The sequence below is a fragment of the Salvelinus alpinus genome, chromosome 5 (genome assembly GCF_045679555.1).
Source record: "Salvelinus alpinus chromosome 5, SLU_Salpinus.1, whole genome shotgun sequence".
In the NCBI taxonomy this organism is placed as follows: domain Eukaryota; kingdom Metazoa; phylum Chordata; class Actinopteri; order Salmoniformes; family Salmonidae; genus Salvelinus; species Salvelinus alpinus.
In genome coordinates, this window is record NC_092090.1 from 91255073 (window position 1) to 91275006 (window position 19934).

General features: G+C 47.6%; 1 protein-coding gene across 5 annotated transcripts in view; it reads left to right on the forward strand.

Moving 5' to 3' along the window:
• Nucleotides 1–19934, forward strand: part of LOC139577229 (adhesion G-protein coupled receptor V1-like) — a 264000-nt gene that overhangs the window by 130219 nt on the left and 113847 nt on the right. For 3 of the 5 annotated variants that reach the window (XR_011675236.1, XM_071404189.1, XM_071404190.1), the window contains 8 exons: nucleotides 198–341; nucleotides 1092–1263; nucleotides 1607–1748; nucleotides 1917–2761; nucleotides 3257–3377; nucleotides 3576–3747; nucleotides 6865–7107; nucleotides 9759–10166. Coding sequence is in view for 3 of the 5 variants with exons in the window: in XM_071404189.1 (XP_071260290.1) it covers nucleotides 198–341; nucleotides 1092–1263; nucleotides 1607–1748; nucleotides 1917–2761; nucleotides 3257–3377; nucleotides 3576–3747; nucleotides 6865–7107; nucleotides 9759–10166 (2247 nt within the window). In the remaining 2 variants the exon portion in view is untranslated. Of the gene's footprint in view, nucleotides 1–197; nucleotides 342–1091; nucleotides 1264–1606; nucleotides 1749–1916; nucleotides 2762–3256; nucleotides 3378–3575; nucleotides 3759–6864; nucleotides 7108–9758; nucleotides 10167–14567; nucleotides 15450–19934 lie in introns of those variants that run through there. The other 2 variants (XM_071404191.1, XR_011675237.1) reach the window with 2 other exon arrangements.

The window sequence follows — 19934 nt, forward strand, 5'->3', positions numbered from 1 at the left end:
GTGTCACTGACCCTGCCTCTGTAGTCCTGGTTACCAGGCTGAATGTCTCTCTCTGTGTCTTCTAGTGCTGTGTCACTGACCCTGCCTCTGTAGTCCTGGTTACCAGGCTGAATGTCTCTCTCTGTCTTCTAGTGCTGTGTCACTGACCCTGCCTCTGTAGTCCTGGTTACCAGGCTGAATGTCTTTCTCTCTTTTAGGTGTTTCTCTCAGTGGGTGTGAACTTTACTTTGGAGCTTACAGACGTGAGCCTCCTGGGACCTCTCTTCAGCTCCCCACCTCGCCTCCTACTGGAGGCCAGGGTCGCCATAGTGACCGTCCCAGAGGAAGCAGCCAGTGCTGAGGTATCAGTCAATAACTTATGGAGTAAGGTGAAGTTGCACCTAAATGCTGATCTTGGTTCAGTTTTGCATTTTACCCACTAATGGTTATGGCTAGGATTAAGGTATGGGAAGCTGATCCCAGATCTGGGATCAGATGTAAGTACTACATGGATGTAGTAAGTACTACATGTGTGGCTCCTCTGTTAGCCACTAGGAGGCGTAGTTACACCCATTTTGAAACCCATCTCCACTCCCACTACATTGGAAAGACGGATGGGAGGATGCTCTGTATGTAACTGAATTACTGCTCTGTGGTTGGTAGCACCTCCCTGTGAACACACAACCTCTCTCAGTCATGACCTTAGAAGAAGTGCATGTTACATGAGCCTTTCAAATCAAAGTCAGTTGACCAGCTTGGTGCTGACCACGAAATAGACTTAGCATTTTGACCTAGCTAGCTACCACTACCACCACTTCTGCTAACAGACAGTATTATAAAAGCATTACAGCGGTACACAGGGCTGTGGACACTCATAATGGCATCACCTCATTCTACAGAGGCACCGTTACCATGGAAATGGTCTCCAACACTCATCTTGTCCTTTTGATCCGAATGCACCGTCTTTAGTCAGCCGTTCTTCAACACAACATTCTAATAGTATGTCGCTTTGTCTCGCAGGTTGTTAGATCTGTACTGGGCTTTAATGGAACAGTTGTATCACATCCTTCCCTGTTCCTCCTCCTCTGTGTGGTGTGTGTGTGTGTGTGTAGGTGGGCTTTGTCTCGTTGGCGTTGCAGGTCTCCAGTGTGGAGACGGGTGTGTGTGAGGCGCTGGTGTACAGGACGGGGTTATTTGGGGAGGTGAGGGTGGAGTGGAGCGCAGGGTACCCCCCCGGACAGGCTCCGTTAGGATTCAGGCCTGGAGTCATCACCCCCAGCTCAGGTAAGGACCTCAGAGGGAAACTGACCACTGTGACCTCAGAGGGAAACTGACCACTGTGAGCTTTAGAAGAGGTTTGGTGTGGATCTAAAATGTCCAGGTCTCTCCCTATTGGTTAATTTACTCTCTCTCTCTAACCGAAGGAGGACATGTGAACAGGCTGAGAAGGTCTCAGTTAACCCCCCAGATAATCTACCTATACTTCCTCCAGTCTCGTTTAATTATCTCCATTTCCAAACACCACCACCAACAAACACCCTAGAAAATGAGCACGCAGATAGGAGGAATTGATGTGAGCTGTGTGGTCTGAGGGTGTTTGTCTGAGGGTGTTTGTCCTTCTCCTCAGGCTCGGTGACAATGGCCCATGGAGAGAGGAGCAAGGCTGTGTCCCTCCAGGCGCTCTCTAATGTGTCTGAGCCAGCGGCCTTCGCCCTCCACCTCACTGCAGCCGGCTCCAGCTCCCCTGCTCCTGGGGTAACTAGACTCCGGTACAGTAACCAGACTCACTTGCCAAGCTTATAGCGCTTCTATGTACTGTAGACATAGGGCCGGGAACAAGACAGCCCTCTGACTGAAGATGGCATTCTGTATGTAACAGTAATGTTACAAAGGTTCAACAGCCCTGGTGTGATGCTACTCTCTGTTTCCCTCTCCAGGTCAGGGTTCACGGTGGCAGAGGTTGAGCCTCTGGGGCTGTACCAGTTCGCTCCGGACTCCCGCCAGCTGGTCATCGAGGAGGACGTGCAGACCATCACCCTCTACGTCCAGCGGCTCTATGGTTTTCGTAGCAACCGTACCCGCCTGTCTTACCAGACAGTGTCGGGCAGTGCCCTGGCCGGACAGGACTTCGCTGGAGTGCGGGACGGAGAGCTGTTCTTTGACTCACCTCGCCAGACCTCCGCCTTGCTCCGGTTGTCCGTTCTGGACGACGCACTCTTGGAGCCAGACGAAACCTTCTTTGTCAACCTGACAGACGTCCAGGTACTGAGTGGTGGTGACCCCCAATCGGGTGACCCCCGGCCCCATCTCATCCCACAATACAGTGTGGCCACCGTTACCATCCTGGCCAGTGACGTCACGGTGGGGGTGCTGAGCATCGGGCCGGGACTGGTTGAGACAACAGAGGACAGGGAGGAAGGGAGCCAGCAGGAGAAGAGAGTGCTCCTCAGGGTCCATAGGTCTAGCAGTCTGGCTGGGTCAGTGAGGGTCAAGGTGCAGGCTTATGGAGGTGGGAGTGTTGGGGGTCCATCTCTTCCCTTTGCTCCTGAACACAACAAGACCCTGGCCCTGGTGGGGCAAGACTTCAAGTTGGAGTCCACCCTGGTGTCACTGCAGGAGGGGCAGAGTGAGGCCGAGGTCAGCCTCATCATCCTGGACGACTCTGAGCCCGAGGGACAGGAAGTGTTCTTCATCTACCTCAGCGACCCAGAGGGAGGTGCGCAGATCGCAGATGGGCCCAACCAGCAGGGCTTCAGCTCCTTTGCCAAAATCATCATCCTAGGTAAATACTGAAACGCTCATATTTGCCTCGGGCTCCCATGTCATATGCTCCTCAGTCTACCCATTGGTCAGCCAATTCAAGGTAATGTCATGCTCTAGTTTCTCTAGAACAATGTGTTCTCTGTCTAGGTCATTGTTTTCCAATACAATCCCTAAATTCGGTCACTGGGCATCTGATTGCAGATCCAGTGATGTGAAATCTATTCCACTGTTCAGTTGAAGATAACTGATGATATAATCAAAGGCGCAGTTACAACAGGATTGGGAAGCTTGATGCGCTGGTTTGTTGAATGCTCTGTGTACATACAGTGAATAGCATACATATGGAGAAAGTAATATCAATATCTCTCTCCCTCTCCCTCTCTCTCTCTCTCTCTCTCTCTCTCTCTCTCTCTCTCTCTCTCTCTCTCTCTCTCTCTCTCTCTCTCTCTCTCCCCCTCACTCTCTTTCCCTCTCTTTCTCTCTCTTCTCACTCCCTCCCTCCACTTTCTCTCAGGGAGTGATTTCCATAACGGGATAGTGGGTTTCAGTGTGAGTTCTCTGCTGGGTCAGGTTCTGGACGAGGACTCAGAAGTAAACAGAACAGCCCTACTTTACTTGCAGAGACAACAGAACAGGTAGGTCATTTCCTCCATATCGACCCTGTTCCCATATGACTGTCAGCAAACCAAAGAGAAGCAACAGTAACCGTCACATTAGTAACAGCAACATTAGTGGTGATGATATAAGCATCTGAAAGCTGCAATGATCACTCCCAGCCACTCGGGGCGCTGCGTGTGTGTTTGATGTGTGACCGGTCTGCTTCTCCCACGCAGGGCCTTTGAGGACGTTGAGGTGAAGTGGCGGGCCACGTTCAGCAGGGCGGGGCCGTCCCTGGTCAACAACGGAGTGAACCTGACACGGGAGCTGTGGCAGACCTCAGGCAAAGTGCTTTGCAGGAGAGGACAGGTCCTCTGTGTCTTCAGCATGGAGGTCCGACAGGACCAGGTGAGTCCCAGGTAATACTAGAGGTTATATCTCTAGTATCTCTCCCTGGGTTAGAGCATGGTTTGGCCAGGGTAGGCTGTCATTGTAAAATAAGAATTTGTTCTTAACTGACTTGCCTGGTTAAATAAAATAAAATATAGGTCAGGGTGGTACCAGAATAGACACATGTCACAGTACTTTAAAACTGTCAGCAAATCCTCTCTGTTTGGAACACTGACTTGAAGGAACAAGCAGGATACTGTGGCTCTGTCCCTGGATGTCCTAATACTGTGGCTCTGTCCCTGGATGTCCTAATACTGCAGCTCTCTCCCTGGATGTCCTAATACTGCAGCTCTCTCCCTGGATGTCCTAATACTGCGGCTCTGTCCCTGGATGTCCTAATACTGTGGCTCTCTCCCTGGATGTCCTAATACTGTGGCTCTGTCCCTGGATGTCCTAATACTGCAGCTCTCTCCCTGGATGTCCTAATACTGCAGCTCTCTCCCTGGATGTCCTAATACTGTGGCTCTGTCCCTGGCTGTCCTAATACTGTGGCTCTGTCCCTGGCTGTCCTAATACTGCAGCTCTGTCCCTGGATGTCCTAATACTGCGGCTCTGTCCCTGGATGTCCTAATACTGCGTCTCTGTCCCTGGATGTCCTAATACTGCAGCTCTGTCCCTGGCTGTCCTAATACTGCGGCTCTGTCCCTGGATGTCCTAATACTGTGGCTCTGTCCCTGCATGTCCTAATACTGTGGCTCTGTCCCTGGCTGTCCTAATACTGTGGCTCTGTCCCTGGATGTCCTAATACTGTGGCTCTGTCCCTGGCTGTCCTAATACTGTGGCTCTGTCCCTGGCTGTCCTAATACTGTGGCTCTGTCCCTGGATGTCCTCATACTGCGGCTCTATCCCTGGATGTCCTCATACTGTGGCTCTGTCCCTGGCTGTCCTAATACTGTGGCTCTGTCCCTGGATGTCCTAATACTGTGGCTCTGTCCCTGGCTGTCCTAATACTGTGGCTCTGTCCCTGGATGTCCTCATACTGCGGCTCTGTCCCTGGATGTCCTCATACTGTGGCTCTGTCCCTGGCAGGCCACACATCCCTTTTGTTTCTCCACGTATCTTTCTGCTGTGGTGTCAGAGGCTCTGGCAGTGTGTTAATGTGGACGTTAGTGGAGAGATTGGGCTGTGAGTGGCATCGAGGTCAATGTAGGGTCACAGGAGCAGGGCAGGAAGGTTCTGTGGCGTAATCACACCCTCCTCCTTCTCCTCTCCCTGGTCAGCAAGTAGCCTAGTTGTTAGAGCGTTGGGCCAGTATCTGAAATACCCAAGTTGACAATGACTTACCCTGTAAAACAACACATTTCACTGCACCTATCCGGTGTATGTGACAATAAAACATATATTTTATTTTTTGGGTGGTCTGACCAGGCAGTTCACCCAGCCCACATCCTGTCCTGCTATGTGTCTGTGTGTGAGGGCTATTTTAGGGCAAACCTCCTCCTATTGAGTGTTGTCTGTCTGCTGTGCTTCCTCCCCTCCTACTTCCCTGCTGTTATGACACAGTCCTCAGACCTGGAGAGGAGAGACATGAGTCCCAGATTGTTGGAGGCTGCAGGACTGGTCCACCATTATGTGACATGGGGCTCAATTCTATAACAAATTTTATAAACATTGCTTGTACTGTACTGTAATCGTATGGAAGCCCATAATCCCATGTTCAACAGTACAGTAGTTTTATGGCTGGGGAAGCACCTAATCCCATGTTCAACAGTACAGTAGTTTTATGGCTGGGGAAGCACCTAATCCCATGTTCAACAGTACAGTAGTTTTATGGCTGGGGAAGCACCTAATCCCATGTTCAACAGTACAGTAGTTTTATGGCTGGGGAAGCACCTAATCCCATGTTCAACAGTACAGTAGTTTTATGGCTGGGGAAGCACCTAATCCCATGTTCAACAGTACAGTAGTTTTATGGCTGGGGAAGCACCTAATCCCATGTTCAACAGTACAATAGTTTTATGGCTGGGGAAGCACCTAATCCCATGTTCAACAGTACAGTAGTTTTATGGCTGGGGAAGCACCTAATCCCATGTTCAACAGTACAGTAGTTTTATGGCTGGGGAAGCACCTAATCCCATGTTCAACAGTACAGTAGTTTTATGGCTGGGGAAACCTATAATCCCATGTTCAACAGTACAGTAGTTTTATGGCTGGGGAAACCTATAATCCCATGTTCAACAGTACAGTAGTTTTATGGCTGGGGAAGCACCTAATCCCATGTTCAACAGTACAGTAGTTTTATGGCTGGGGAAGCACCTAATCCCATGTTCAACAGTACAGTAGTTTTATGGCTGTGGAAGCACCTAATCCCATGTTCAACAGTACAGTCGTTTTATGGCTGGGGAAGCACCTAATCCCATGTTCAACAGTACAGTAGTTTTATGGCTGGGGAAGCACCTAATCCCATGTTCAACAGTACAGTAGTTTTATGGCTGGGGAAGCACCTAATCCCATGTTCAACAGTACAGTAGTTTTATGGCTGGGGAAGCACCTAATCCCATGTTCAACAGTACAGTAGTTTTATGGCTGGGGAAGCACCTAATCCCATGTTCAACAGTACAGTAGTTTTATGGCTGGGGAAGCACCTAATCCCATGTTCAACAGTACAGTAGTTTTATGGCTGGGGAAGCACCTAATCCCATGTTCAACAGTACAGTAGTTTTATGGCTGGGGAAGCACCTAATCCCATGTTCAACAGTACAGTAGTTTTATGGCTGGGGAAGCACCTAATCCCATGTTCAACAGTACAGTAGTTTTATGGCTGGGGAAGCACCTAATCCCATGTTCAACAGTACAGTAGTTTTATGGCTGGGGAAGCACCTAATCCCATGTTCAACAGTACAGTAGTTTTATGGCTGGGGAAGCACCTAATCCCATGTTCAACAGTACAGTAGTTTTATGGCTGGGGAAGCACCTAATCCCATGTTCAACAGTACAGTAGTTTTATGGCTGGGGAAGCACCTAATCCCATGTTCACATTCTATTTTTCTTTTCTTTTTTTTCTTCCTTTTCTCCTCTGTTATGTATTTCCATCTATAACCAGTTAGACGTTCCTCTGTCTGCGTGTTGCCATAGGAACCCGAGTACCAGGCCTGGTTCCTGGTTGAGATCTACCAGGTGGGTGTTGGCGCTGCCATCAATGAAAGTTCCCGCTTTGCCAACATCACCCTGCTGGAGAGCGATGACCCGCTGGGGCTGGTCTACTTTGCGGTGGGGTCCAGACTGCCTGTAGCCCACCTCAAGACCACCCACCTCAGTCTGCAGGTGTACAGAGAGGCCAGCATTGCCTCCAACATCACCGTACTCTACCGCATGCTGGTGAGAAGCACACACACACACACACACACACACACACACACACACACACACACACACATACACTGTACACACACTCGTTACATACAGTGTTCATGGAATAGCCACACAAATATTGTCATACATTCCCACACCATACATTGTCTCCCTTAATAACCACTCACATCCTTCTGGTTGAAAATTACAAGTCCCATCTTATTCAGGTTGTTGTATTGTCTAACTCACTAGATCAGATTTCCATTCCTCTCCCTAACCTAATTATACTGACCGGATTTGTTTCACCTTCAATGTCTAACAGTGTGTTGGTCATGGGACATCGAAGTCAAACTCTACTGCAATGCCAGCAAGAGACACCAACACCCAAAAAGGCACCCAGTCCCAGCCCCAGCCCCAGCCTCAGTCCCAGCCCCAGCCTCAGTTCCAGCCTCAGTCCCAGTCTCAGTCCCAGCCCCAGCCTCAGTTCCAGCCTCAGTCCCAGTCTCAGTCCCAGTCCCAGTCTCAGTCTCAGTCCCAGTCTCAGTCCTCACCCCCCAGGAAATGGCTCAGGATGTATCGGACACGCTCCATCCACCCTATTCCTCAAATGGTTTCTGTCGATCTATTGTGTAGGGTGTCGACTGAAAACACGCTTTTTCGTCTTTAAAGTTGTTAACGCGCGTCACAAAAAGATAAATTACCATGACGCGAGCTGAACTAAATGTAAAAGGCTTTGAAAATAAAAAAACTAGTTTTCGCTCAGTGCTCCGTTGACATTTCAGAGATACCCTTGTTTTTGTGAGAAATCTTCAAAAAATAATAGGAATTTTGAATAAATATGAAAACACATACTAAAATATGAAAATAACACATGTCATGTCTTAATATCAATATCCATCCTCCCTCTATTGTTGAATGTGAATTTGAGAAGAGGGATGAAGAGTTCAATGGGAAAGTGACCCTGTCAGGTTGCCAGTAGCTTTAATTCTTGCACAGAATCCAGTCTAGTTGACGCCATTCAATTTTCAATTTGCCACTTTTTCCCTCTGGCCTCCATTTATTTAGTCACCTTAATTCTGGCTATCCTACAAGGGTAAGAACTCAAATAACTGTTGAACAGATTATGATAGAGACATGAGGTTTGTACCATTTTGCTTTTATTATAGGATTATCTACACTTGGGCCACATGGGGCTCCCAACTGGCGCAGTGGTCTACAGTGGTATCTCAGTGCTAGAGGCGTCACTACAGACAACCTGGTTCGAATCCAGACAGTATCACAACAGGCCATGATTGGGAGTCTCATAGGGCGGCGCACAATTGGCCCAGCGTCGTCTGAGTTTGGCCGGTGTAGGCCGGCATTGTAACTAAGAATTTGTTCTTAACTGACTTGCCTAGTTAAAGAAAGGTTAAATAAAATAAAAACACAGTTAACATATTGCTTTACCCATTGGTCACATGATACTTTTTTTGATTGGCCACCCTACACTGTGTTCTCCTGTCCCCCCTCTCTCTTCCTCTACTTACTTTCTTTCCAGCTGGTCTCCTCCTCCCTCTCTCCCAGGTGTGGTGATGAGTGCTTTGTGTTTGACCCACTGCTCTCTGTCTGGGGGCTGATATTGACTTCTCAGCCTTTTGATGTTGCAACTCAAAAGGGAGACTGTCTAGTACACCTACTAGCACTCCAGTCTCCACATCCTGTTACATATAACCAGGTTATCTACAGTCTCCACATCATGTTACATATAACCAGGTTATCTACAGTCTCCACATCCTGTTACATATAACCAGGTTATCTACAGTCTCCACATCCTGTTGCATATAACCAGGTTATCTACAGTCTCCACATCCTGTTACATATAACCAGGTTATCACCTGTCTCCACATCCTGTTACATATGACCCGGTTATCACCTGTCTCCACATCCTGTTACATATGATCCGGTTATCACCTGTCTCCACATCCTGTTACATATGACCCGGTTATCTCCAGTGATCTTATCATGTTACATGTGACCAGGTTATCTCCAGTCTCCACATCCTGTTACGTATGACCAGGTTAACTCCAGTCTCCACATCATGTTACATATGACCAGGTTATCTCCTGTCATCGTTCACACAGTACTGATGTTCTGAGAATACATATCAATGGCTCAAAGGATGCAGAGTCCCTCCACATTCATTTGTCCTTTTACCTTCTGTTTCTCCATGGCTCTCCAACCAATCTCCTCTTATCTTTTGAAATGCACATTCAAAGCTGTAATAACCAGCGGCATACTGCATTTTCGCAGATACCACTACCCCCTTCATAACACCCAGTTTTATAGCTAATCTCATGCTATTCTATAAATCTTGCAATGAGGCTGAGAGAATTTAGCATTTTTAAAGCTAATTTCCTCCTATTCTACACATTTTGCCATGAGGTTGAGATAAAATGTTGCAGTTGTTTCTTCAACAACAACAAAAACATGTTCGTATGCTGTTGGGGAAGGGGGAGGAGGGTGCAGTGGTATTTGCAGGGGCTGCGGGGGTGGTTGGTACGCCAGTGGTAATGACGCAACACCTATCCCCAATCCATTCATCCATCCATCTCTCTTTCTCTCTCTGTCTTCTTTCCCAACTCCCTCCATCATTCTATCCTACTGTGACCTCACACTCCTGTTTCGTTGTAATCCAATAGGAAGTCCCTCGGGCTGAGGCAGTAGGCCCCACCCTGATCTGGCCTGCCGTGGCCGGGATAGACTTTCTGAAAGAAGAGGGCCAGCTGACCTTTGACCTGGGCCAAAGGAGCATAGGGCTGAACATCACCCTCACCCCAGACCAGGCCTCCTCCAACCCCCCGCCGAAGCGCTTTCACGTGGAGCTGTATGGGGCCAGTGGAGGGGCCAGGGTGCACCCTGAGTACGGCCTGGCCAACGTGACCCTGGTGTCGGGCACAGAGGCCCAGGCTGTGTGGGCCCTGTTGGACCAGCTCCAGCAGCCTCTGGACACTACCATACTGGACAGGGTGCTCCAGGATCTGCTCAGCAAGTTCACGGAACAGCTCACACCAGAACAACTGACCGCCGTGCTGGACGCACTGGGGAAGGTGAGAGGGAAGGAGAGCGAGGGAGCGGGGGGGGAGAAGGAGGAGCTAGTATTTTTGCAAATTGTTTTGTTTGCTATTAAAAGTTCATTTTTTCAGTTTTTTTGTGTGTATGTGTGTGTCTAGTGTGTGTTGCATATGTGTGTGTTGCATATGTGTGTGCCTGTGTGTGAGTTTTGTCCCAGTACAAAACGATGACCGATCTACAGATGAGTTTTTAAAAGGTTTCTGTTGTTACTTAGTGTCTGACTAAAGCAGCTCAATCCATCAGCCTGTAGCCAAGTCTGCTCTGTAATAGACAGGTTAGCTGACAATGTCACGAAAACGATGCACACGCCTCAGTGGGGCAGAAGTCTGTGATTCTGGAAGGCCAGATAGCTACCAACAATGACAAGAAACTGCCACGTAGGTGACTCGTTTCAGCTCGTTTTATCGTGTTCTTGGCACCGTGTCTAGTTTTATCGTGTTCTTGGCACCGTGTCTAGTTTTATCGTGTTCTTGGCACCGTGTCTAGTTTTATCGTGTTCTTGGCACCGTGTCTAGTTTTATCGTGTTCTTGGCACCGTGTCTAGTTTTATCGTGTTCTTGGCACCGTGTCTAGTTTTATCGTGTTCTTGGCACCGTGTCTAGTTTTATCGTGTTCTTGGCACCGTGTCTAGTTTTATCGTGTTCTTGGCACCGTGTCTAGTTTTATCGTGTTCTTGGCACCGTGTCTAGTTTTATCGTGTTCTTGGCACCGTGTCTAGTTTTATCGTGTTCTTGGCACCGTGTCTAGTTTTATCGTGTTCTTGGCACCGTGTCTAGTTTTATCGTGTTCTTGGCACCGTGTCTAGTTTTATCGTGTTCTTGGCACCGTGTCTAGTTTTGAGGTGTTTGACTGATGTCATGTCAATGCTAATATGGCAAAATATTTGCTATCTCTAACAATGTATTTAAGAATCAACAAGTGCTCATTGTGCAAATGTATTTATGTTTTCAATAAACATTGGAGATTAAATATAGTTCACATGTCAACAATCTAAGCCAAAACGTTCTGTTTAGCCCCATAGTTGCGCACGGGTCGGTTTTGTTGCTAAACAACCAACCCGTCTATACAATGTGAAAGAGCAGATTGGGGCTAAGGACACAGTGAATAACTGTCACCACCACACTAGGAATGAACCAACATGATCCTGAGAGAGAGATGGGAGGTTCAAAGAGACATCACTCTTAAGAGCTTCCACACACACTCACTGAGGGGCAAACCTAGCCTGTCTGTGTTTGCATTGCACTGTGTGTGTGTTACATAACCCACAGGGCACTGTGTGTGTGTTACATAACCCACAGGGTACTGTGTGTGTGTTACATAACCCACAGGGTACTGTGCATTGTGTTACATAACCCACAGGGTACTGTGCGTGTGTTACATAACCCACAGGGTACTGTGTGTGTGTTACATAACCCACAGGGTACTGTGCGTGTGTTACATAACCCACAGGGTACTGTGCGTGTGTTACATAACCCAGGGTACTGTGCGTGTGTTACATAACCCACAGGGTACTGTGTGCGTGTTACATTACCCACAGGGTACTGTGTGTGTGTTACATAACCCACAGGGTACTGTGCATTGTGTTACATAACCCACAGGGTACTGTGTGTGTGTTACATAACCCACAGGGTACTGTGCGTGTGTTACATAACCCACAGGGTACTGTGCGTGTGTTACATAACCCACAGGGTACTGTGCGTGTGTTACATAACCCACAGGGTACTGTGTGTGTGTTACATAACCCACAGGGTACTGTGTGTGTGTTACATAACCCACAGGGTACTGTGTGTGTGTTACATAACCCACAGGGTACTGTGCATTGTGTTACATAACCCACAGGGTACTGTGTGTGTGTGTTACATAACCCACAGGGTACTGTGCGTGTGTTACATAACCCACAGGGTACTGTGTGTGTGTTAAATAACCCACAGGGTACTGTGCATTGTGTTACATAACCCACAGGGTACTGTGCGTGCGTTACATAACCCACAGGGTACTGTGTGTGTGTTACATAACCCACAGGGTACTGTGTGTGTGTTACATAACCCACAGGGTACTGTGTGTGTGTTACATAACCCACAGGGTACTGTGCAGTGTGTTACATAACCCACAGGGTACTGTGTGTGTTACATAACCCACAGGGTACGGTGCAGTGTGTTACATAACCCAGGGTACTGTGTGTCTGTTACATAACCCACAGGGTACTGTGTGTGTGTTACATAACCCACAGGGTACTGTGCATTGTGTTACATAACCCACAGTGTACTGTGCGTGTGTTACATAACCCACAGGGTACTGTGCATTGTGTTACATAACCCACATGGTACTGTGTGTGTGTTACATAACCCACAGGGTACTGTGCATTGTGTTACATAACCCACAGGGTACTGTGCGTGTGTTACATAACCCAGGGTACTGTGCGTGTGTTACATAACCCACAGGGTACTGTGTGTGTGTTACATAACCCACAGGGTACTGCGCGTGTGTTACATAACCCACAGGGTACTGTGCGTGTGTTACATATCCCACAGGGTACTGTGTGTGTGTTACATAACCCACAGGGTACTGTGTGTGTGTGTTACATAACCCACAGGGTACTGTGCGTGTGTTACATAACCCACAGGGTACTGTGTGTGTGTTACATAACCCACAGGGTACTGTGCGTGTGTTACATAACCCACAGGGTACTGTGCGTGTGTTACATAACCCACAGGGTACTGTGCAGTGTGTTACATAACCCACAGGGTACTGTGTGTGTGTTACATAACCCACAGGGTACTGTGCATTGTGTTACATAACCCACAGGGTACTGTGCGTGTGTTACATAACCCACAGGGTACTGTGTGTGTGTGTTACATAACCCACAGGGTACTGTGTGTGTGTTACATAACCCACAGGGTACTGTGTGTGTGTTACATAACCCACAGGGTACTGTGTGTGTGTTACATAACCCACAGGGTACTGTGCAGTGTGTTACATAACCCACAGGGTACTGTGTGTGTGTTACATAACCCACAGGGTACTGTGCAGTGTGTTACATAACCCACAGGGTACTGTGTGTGTGTTACATAACCCACAGGGTACTGTGTGTCTGTTACATAACCCACAGGGTACTGTGTGTGTGTTACATAACCCACAGGGTACTGTGCAGTGTGTTACATAACCCACAGGGTACTGTGTGTGTGTTACATAACCCACAGGGTACTGTGTGTGTGTTACATAACCCACAGGGTACTGTGTGTGTGTTACATAACCCACAGGGTACTGTGTGTGTGTGTTACATAACCCACAGGGTACTGTGCGCGTGTTACATAACCCACAGGGTACTGTGCGTGTGTTACATAACCCACAGGGTACTGTGTGTGTGTTACATATCCCACAGGGTACTGTGCGCGTGTTACATTACCCACAGGGTACTGTGTGTGTGTTACATAACCCACAGGGTACTGTGCATTGTGTTACATAACCCACAGGGTACTGTGCGTGTGTTACATAACCCACAGGGTACTGTGCGTGTGTTACATAACCCACAGGGTACTGTGTGTGTGTTACATAACCCACAGGGTACTGTGTGTGTGTTACATAACCCACAGGGTACTGTGCGTGTGTTACATAACCCACAGGGTACTGTGTGTGTGTTACATAACCCACAGGGTACTGTGTGTGTGTTACATAACCCACAGGGTACTGTGTGTGTGTTACATAACCCACAGGGTACTGTGTGTGTGTTACATAACCCACAGGGTACTGTGTGTGTGTTACATAACCCACAGGGTACTGTGTGTGTGTTACATAACCCACAGGGTACTGTGTGTGTGTTACATAACCCACAGGGTACTGTGCGCGTGTTACATAACCCACAGGGTACTGTGCGTGTGTTACATAACCCACAGGGTACTGTGTGTGTGTTACATATCCCACAGGGTACTGTGTGCGTGTTACATTACCCACAGGGTACTGTGTGTGTGTTACATAACCCACAGGGTACTGTGCATTGTGTTACATAACCCACAGGGTACTGTGTGTGTGTTACATAACCCACAGGGTACTGTGCGTGTGTTACATAACCCACAGGGTACTGTGCGTGTGTTACATAACCCACAGGGTACTGTGTGTGTGTTACATAACCCACAGGGTACTGTGTGTGTGTTACATAACCCACAGGGTACTGTGTGTGTGTTACATAACCCACAGGGTACTGTGTGTGTGTTACATAACCCACAGGGTACTGTGTGTGTGTTACATAACCCACAGGGTACTGTGTGTGTGTTACATAACCCACAGGGTACTGTGCATTGTGTTACATAACCCACAGGGTACTGTGCATTGTGTTACATAACCCACAGGGTACTGTGCGTGTGTTACATAACCCACAGGGTACTGTGCGTGTGCTGTCAAACTGCCTGGGAGCTCCTCAGTGGTGAAACTCCTCCTCCTTCAATCAGTGGTGAACCAGGTGGAACAAATCTTCCAGGCAATCTGGGCGTGCCAGCACCTGGCTCTGCTGTTGTCTTTAGAACGCAGTGAAAGGAGCATTTATAGCACCACAAGACCAAGGAAACTTCATCTATGTGATCAAGGTGACTGTGCAAGTCCAAGCCCTCCACAAAACTGTGAAAGACAGCCGGTAAGCGCCATATTGGCCATGTTTTGTTAGACTGACTTAAGCAGTGCACTGCTAATGATACTCTGGAAAACACAGACTTAACTCTTAACTTTGATAGGACTTTTGCAGTGGTATTTATAACTTCAAATGTTGTGTGTGGGGTATAAAGTAAGAAGAGCCAAATTCATTGTTGATAGAACTTGTTTGAAATGGTTAAAAGTAAGTTAAACTTTGTAGAAATCTTAGTAAACCAAGTTCTTAATTCAGTAACAAATGTATAGTCTGGAAAATCTTTGGCTAAAAGATGTAGGATTTGTCTGCTTAACTGCTGATTAGAAAATAAGTGTGGTTTTTTGCTACTAGAGGTATTTTGAATGTGTTTGGCTAAAATGCAAATTTGGATAAAAGTGTACTGATTCTGCTCATTTGATTAAAAATGGTGGGTTTCTATTTTGGGAAACATTTGCTTAAAAGTGGAAACCTTGTGTTTTATGGTGGCAGAAATGTGTTTATCTGGGATGAATGTGGATAATTTTGTGTATTTGATTGGGCTGTCAACTCAAATAGTAACTTATATTTGTCATCTCTTTTTTGAGGTTTTTCACCTGTTTACTGCCAACCAAAGAATAGTAAATAAAAGACAAACAACTGATTCCATGGCTGTTTATTGAGTGAAATCCAGTTAAAATCTTCACGTGGAGGGATTGTCCTTTTTAAGTGGGGAATTGCACAAGAATGAGGTCGAAACTTGACAGTGAAAAACCGTGGCTCAAGACTGGAAAAGGACCAGAAAAGTGACCACACGTGTCCAGAGAGACAATTAAAGACTGTTCCCGCCTGCTGCTGTGATTGAAATGGCTGATTCATTACTGGTGGAGCAGCTAAAGACCGCAAGGACATCAGCGACGCGTCAGTTTTCCCGTCTGGCCAATAATGTGCTACGAATGCATACAATGATGTCAGAAGAGGAGCTCAGAGACAATTTTAGGAAGCTCACTGCAGAAGCTGGCAGAGTCCTGGAAGCCAACGATGATGTAGAGAGGCAATGTATTGAAGAAAACTCTGATGCAGAGGAGTTGAGCGAGCAGCAGAAGTCTGACTTGGTCAAAACAGCCAATGAGTGTGAGAAAAAACTGCAAGAGCTAAAGGACCTCATACAAAAGACATTGTGGGCCAATTTCGGGGAATATGAACTGACACAAGCAATTACAACAGCAGAGTCGCAAGCAGAAAACGTGGGAGCTGTGGACCCAAGTAAAAACCCAGATGCATATCTCTTCATGATCGGACAACTAGAGAAACTTGTGAAGGCTGCGAAAGAGGTGCATAAACATTGGAAGTGCTGGGCCCCCCCTGCAGAGCAACAACATTTCCAGAGTCGTATCAAAGACCTTGAAACTATCCTGCCAAATCTCACAATAAGACAAGCAGACTTTACAGGGGCACACGTTAGAGGAGAAACCAGCAGATTGAGTACTACTTCAAACAGTTCTGTGGCCACACCAGCAATTAAATTAAAGCCTGCTTCCCTCCCAAAGTTTTCTGGCATCCGCCGAGAGTTTCACCGGTGGAAAAAAGACTGGGAAGCGCTCCAGATGCAGGGAGAACCTACTGGATCCAAAGAGGTTAAAAAGTTCCAACTTCTCGACAGTGTGGATGAGAAGACCATACGAGACCTTCACCTGACAACTTACACAACTGCTGAGGAGGTTTTCCGGGTCTTGGAGAACCGCTTTGGAAATAAGACAACTATAGCCCTTGAGATAGTAGAAGAGCTCCAAAGACTCCCAGCAGTTAAAGGTAACCAGCCCAGGAGGATTGTTGAGCTCATCCAATCAGTAGCAAAAGCCCTGGTCGATCTGAACGAGCTTGGCAAAACCGGTGCTATAAAGAACCCTCTTGTAACAAAGACAATAGAGAGTAAACTTCCTGATGGCCTGAAGAAGGAATGGCTTCTTCATGTAGCTGGCAAAGGTGATGAAGCTGAAGAAGACAAGCGATTTGACTACCTCCACAAGTTTCTTCAAGGTCAAGAAGCCATCTATGAGAAGCTGGACCAACTGAGAGAGGAGGAACCAAAACCGAAATCTGAACCTCGGCAAGCTCGAACCAGAATCTCCACCCAACTAAGCGACCAGGCTCAAGGATGTGTGGTCTGCGGAGACTGCAAGCATAAGAAAAGGCTATATTTCTGCCAAAAGTTTCGCACGCTTAAGCTGTCAGAGAAAAGAGATGCTGTCAGGAAGCTGGGAGCCTGCAAAAGATGCCTGGAGATTCACAAGGAAGGTGACTATTGTAAATCAGAGTTTCTGTGCAGGAGGCCAGACTGCATAGAACAGCGTGCTGCAGAACACCACTATTACCTCTGCCCGAGAGCTGGTACATCCAAAGGGAATGTCGTTCAGAGGTCCAATAACAGCAAAGTGGGAGGTGACACAAGCGAGCGTTATACCCAAGCCCAAGAAGAGTTCATTAAAAGTCTCTCACCTGAACTTGCAGAGAAGTGTTGCAATGCCTTTTGCAACACTATAGCCAGAACCTCTCTTGTGTCCAACCAACCCAGTCTGCTAGCAGAAAATGGAATAGTGGAGTGGCCAGTCATCATGATGCTCTTAGAGGTCACGGCCAATGCAGGACAAAAAGTTGGGACTTTGATCGACCTGGCATCGGATACAAACTATATAACTCATGATGCAGCTGATCGTTTGAACCTTAGAAGTGAAGCCATAACCCTTGTTGTCCATGGTGTGGGAGGAATGAAAGTTCAAGTCACCACAAAACGGTACCTCCTAAAGATCCGGGTCCGCACAGAGCAAGGCAATGTCAGATCCCACCAACTCCTCTGCTATGGTTTGGACAGCATTGCAGAGATTCACAAACATGTGACAGCCAAAAGACTCCAAAAATTATTCCCAGATGTCCCCCAAAATGAACTTGTTAGGCCAAGACAAATACAGCTTTTGATAAGCCATAAGGAAGGGCGACTGGTCCCACAGAAAATACGCACCGTTGGGGACCTTGTACTATGGGATGGGCCATTGGGAAAGACAATTGCAGGGACACACCCTGGTCTGTTTGAAGAGGCTACAGTTACAGCACACCAGTCCAGAGCGCACTTCGCCAGATCCATGAGAACAGCAGCATGGATGTATGAAGAACATATCTGCGCCAAACCTACCATCAAGTCTTCTTATTCTGCTATTTCCACTCGGGATTTTATTGAGTGGTGGAGATGGGATAGCATTGGCGCCCCCTGCACCCCAAAATGTGGAGGATGTCGCTGCGGCAGTTGTCAACTTGGTGGCAAAGAAATTACTCTGGCTGAAGAAAGGGAGCTGGAAGTTGTTAAGGGTGGCCTGACTTATGTTGGTGCTGATGACCACAGTGATAGTCCACACTGGCATGCAAGGTATCCATGGCTCATTGACCCATCTACATTGCCAAACAACATAAAAGCAGTGGAGGCAACCTTTCTCAGAACAGAGAGACAGCTCGCCAAAGAACCGCAGTGGAAAAAAGCCTATGGTGCTCAAGTCCACGAAATGGTTGACCGCCGGGCTGCAAGAAAGCTGACCAAAGAGGATCTAACCAACTGGAATGGACCTGTCTGGTATATTAGTCATCTTATCGCACCCAACCCCCACTCTGTTACAACTCCGGTAAGACTTGTCTGGAACAGCAGTCAGAAGTACAAAGGCCAAAGTCTCAATGACCTTCTGATGAAAGGCCCTGACGTTCTCAATCCGATTCGAGCTGTCCTCCTCAAGTTCCGCCAAGGCTCCTACGCCGCTCTAGGAGACGTCAGAAAAATGTACAATTCTGTGTGGCTCGAGGAGAGGGAAGTCCATCTACACCGGTTCTTGTGGCGGGATTCAGAGGGCGATGAGGTGGAACAATACGCCATAACCAGAGTGAATATCGGGGACAAGCCAGCAGGGTGCATAGCACAACTGGCCATGAGGGAGACGGCTAACCTGCCTCAATTCAGCCACCTCACAGATGAATGCCAAGTATTACATGAGCACAGCTACGTCGATGACATCTTGACATCCCACAACTGCAGTGAAAAACTCGAAGTCATCACAAAGAATGTGGAGCTGATTCTAAAAGCAGGAGGGTTTGCACTGAAGCCTTGGGTCTTCTCAGGCCAAAATAAAGGAGAAAGCGAAAAGGCATCACCAAATATTGTTGTCCTGCCAAATCAGCTTAAGGAGGAAGACAACAAGGCGCTCGGTCTCGGCTACATTGTGGATGAAGACATGTTGCATGTCATGGTGAGGGTCAACTTCTCCAGGCGGAAGAAAAAGATGAGACTTGGGCAAGACTTACTGCTAGAAGAAGTACGAGCACAGACACCAGACCCGCTGACAAGACGTGAACTGCTGAGTCAAGTTGCTGGTTTGTACGACCCAGTTGGCCTGACAACGCCATCAAAGCAAAGAGGGGCTATCTTGGTCCGAAGGGCATTCCAAGAGGCAAAATCAAAGTACAGCATGGTCAAGGACACATGGGACCTTCCCCTGTCGGATGAGCTCCGCAAAGATGCAATTGGAATTTTTGAGGAGTACGTCCAGCTAAGCAAAGTCATGTTCCCAAGAGCTCTTACTCCACCAAAGGCAACAACTGAACCAGTCGCTGTCACTTTTTCAGATGGCAGTGAAAGCTCCTATGGTGCTGTCCTCTACCTGCGGTGGAACTGCAACAAACAATTAACAATTCGACTAGTGGAGTCAAAAGCAAAGCTGACACCACTTGACCAGAAGGGGGATGCAGTCAAAGCGGAACTTTGCGGTGCAGTCTTTGCAAGCCGCCTGAAAAAGTACTTTGAACAGCATACCCAGATCCAGATAAAAAGGTGGTACCATTTGTTAGACAGTCAGACTGTTCTTGGAGCTATCCAGCGTGAAAGCTATGGATTTCAGACTTTCTTCGCTAATAGAATTGGAGAGATCCAAGAGAGCACACGGCTACAGGACTGGTGGTGGATCCCTGGACCACTCAACATAGCCGACATTATCACTCGAGGAGCTGGGCCAAAGGAACTTGATGCCCATTCAGAGTGGCAGCAAGGGCCAGAGTTTCTATATCTTCCAGAGAGCGAGTGGCCAATTATGACGTCAAAAGATGTGTCTGTGAC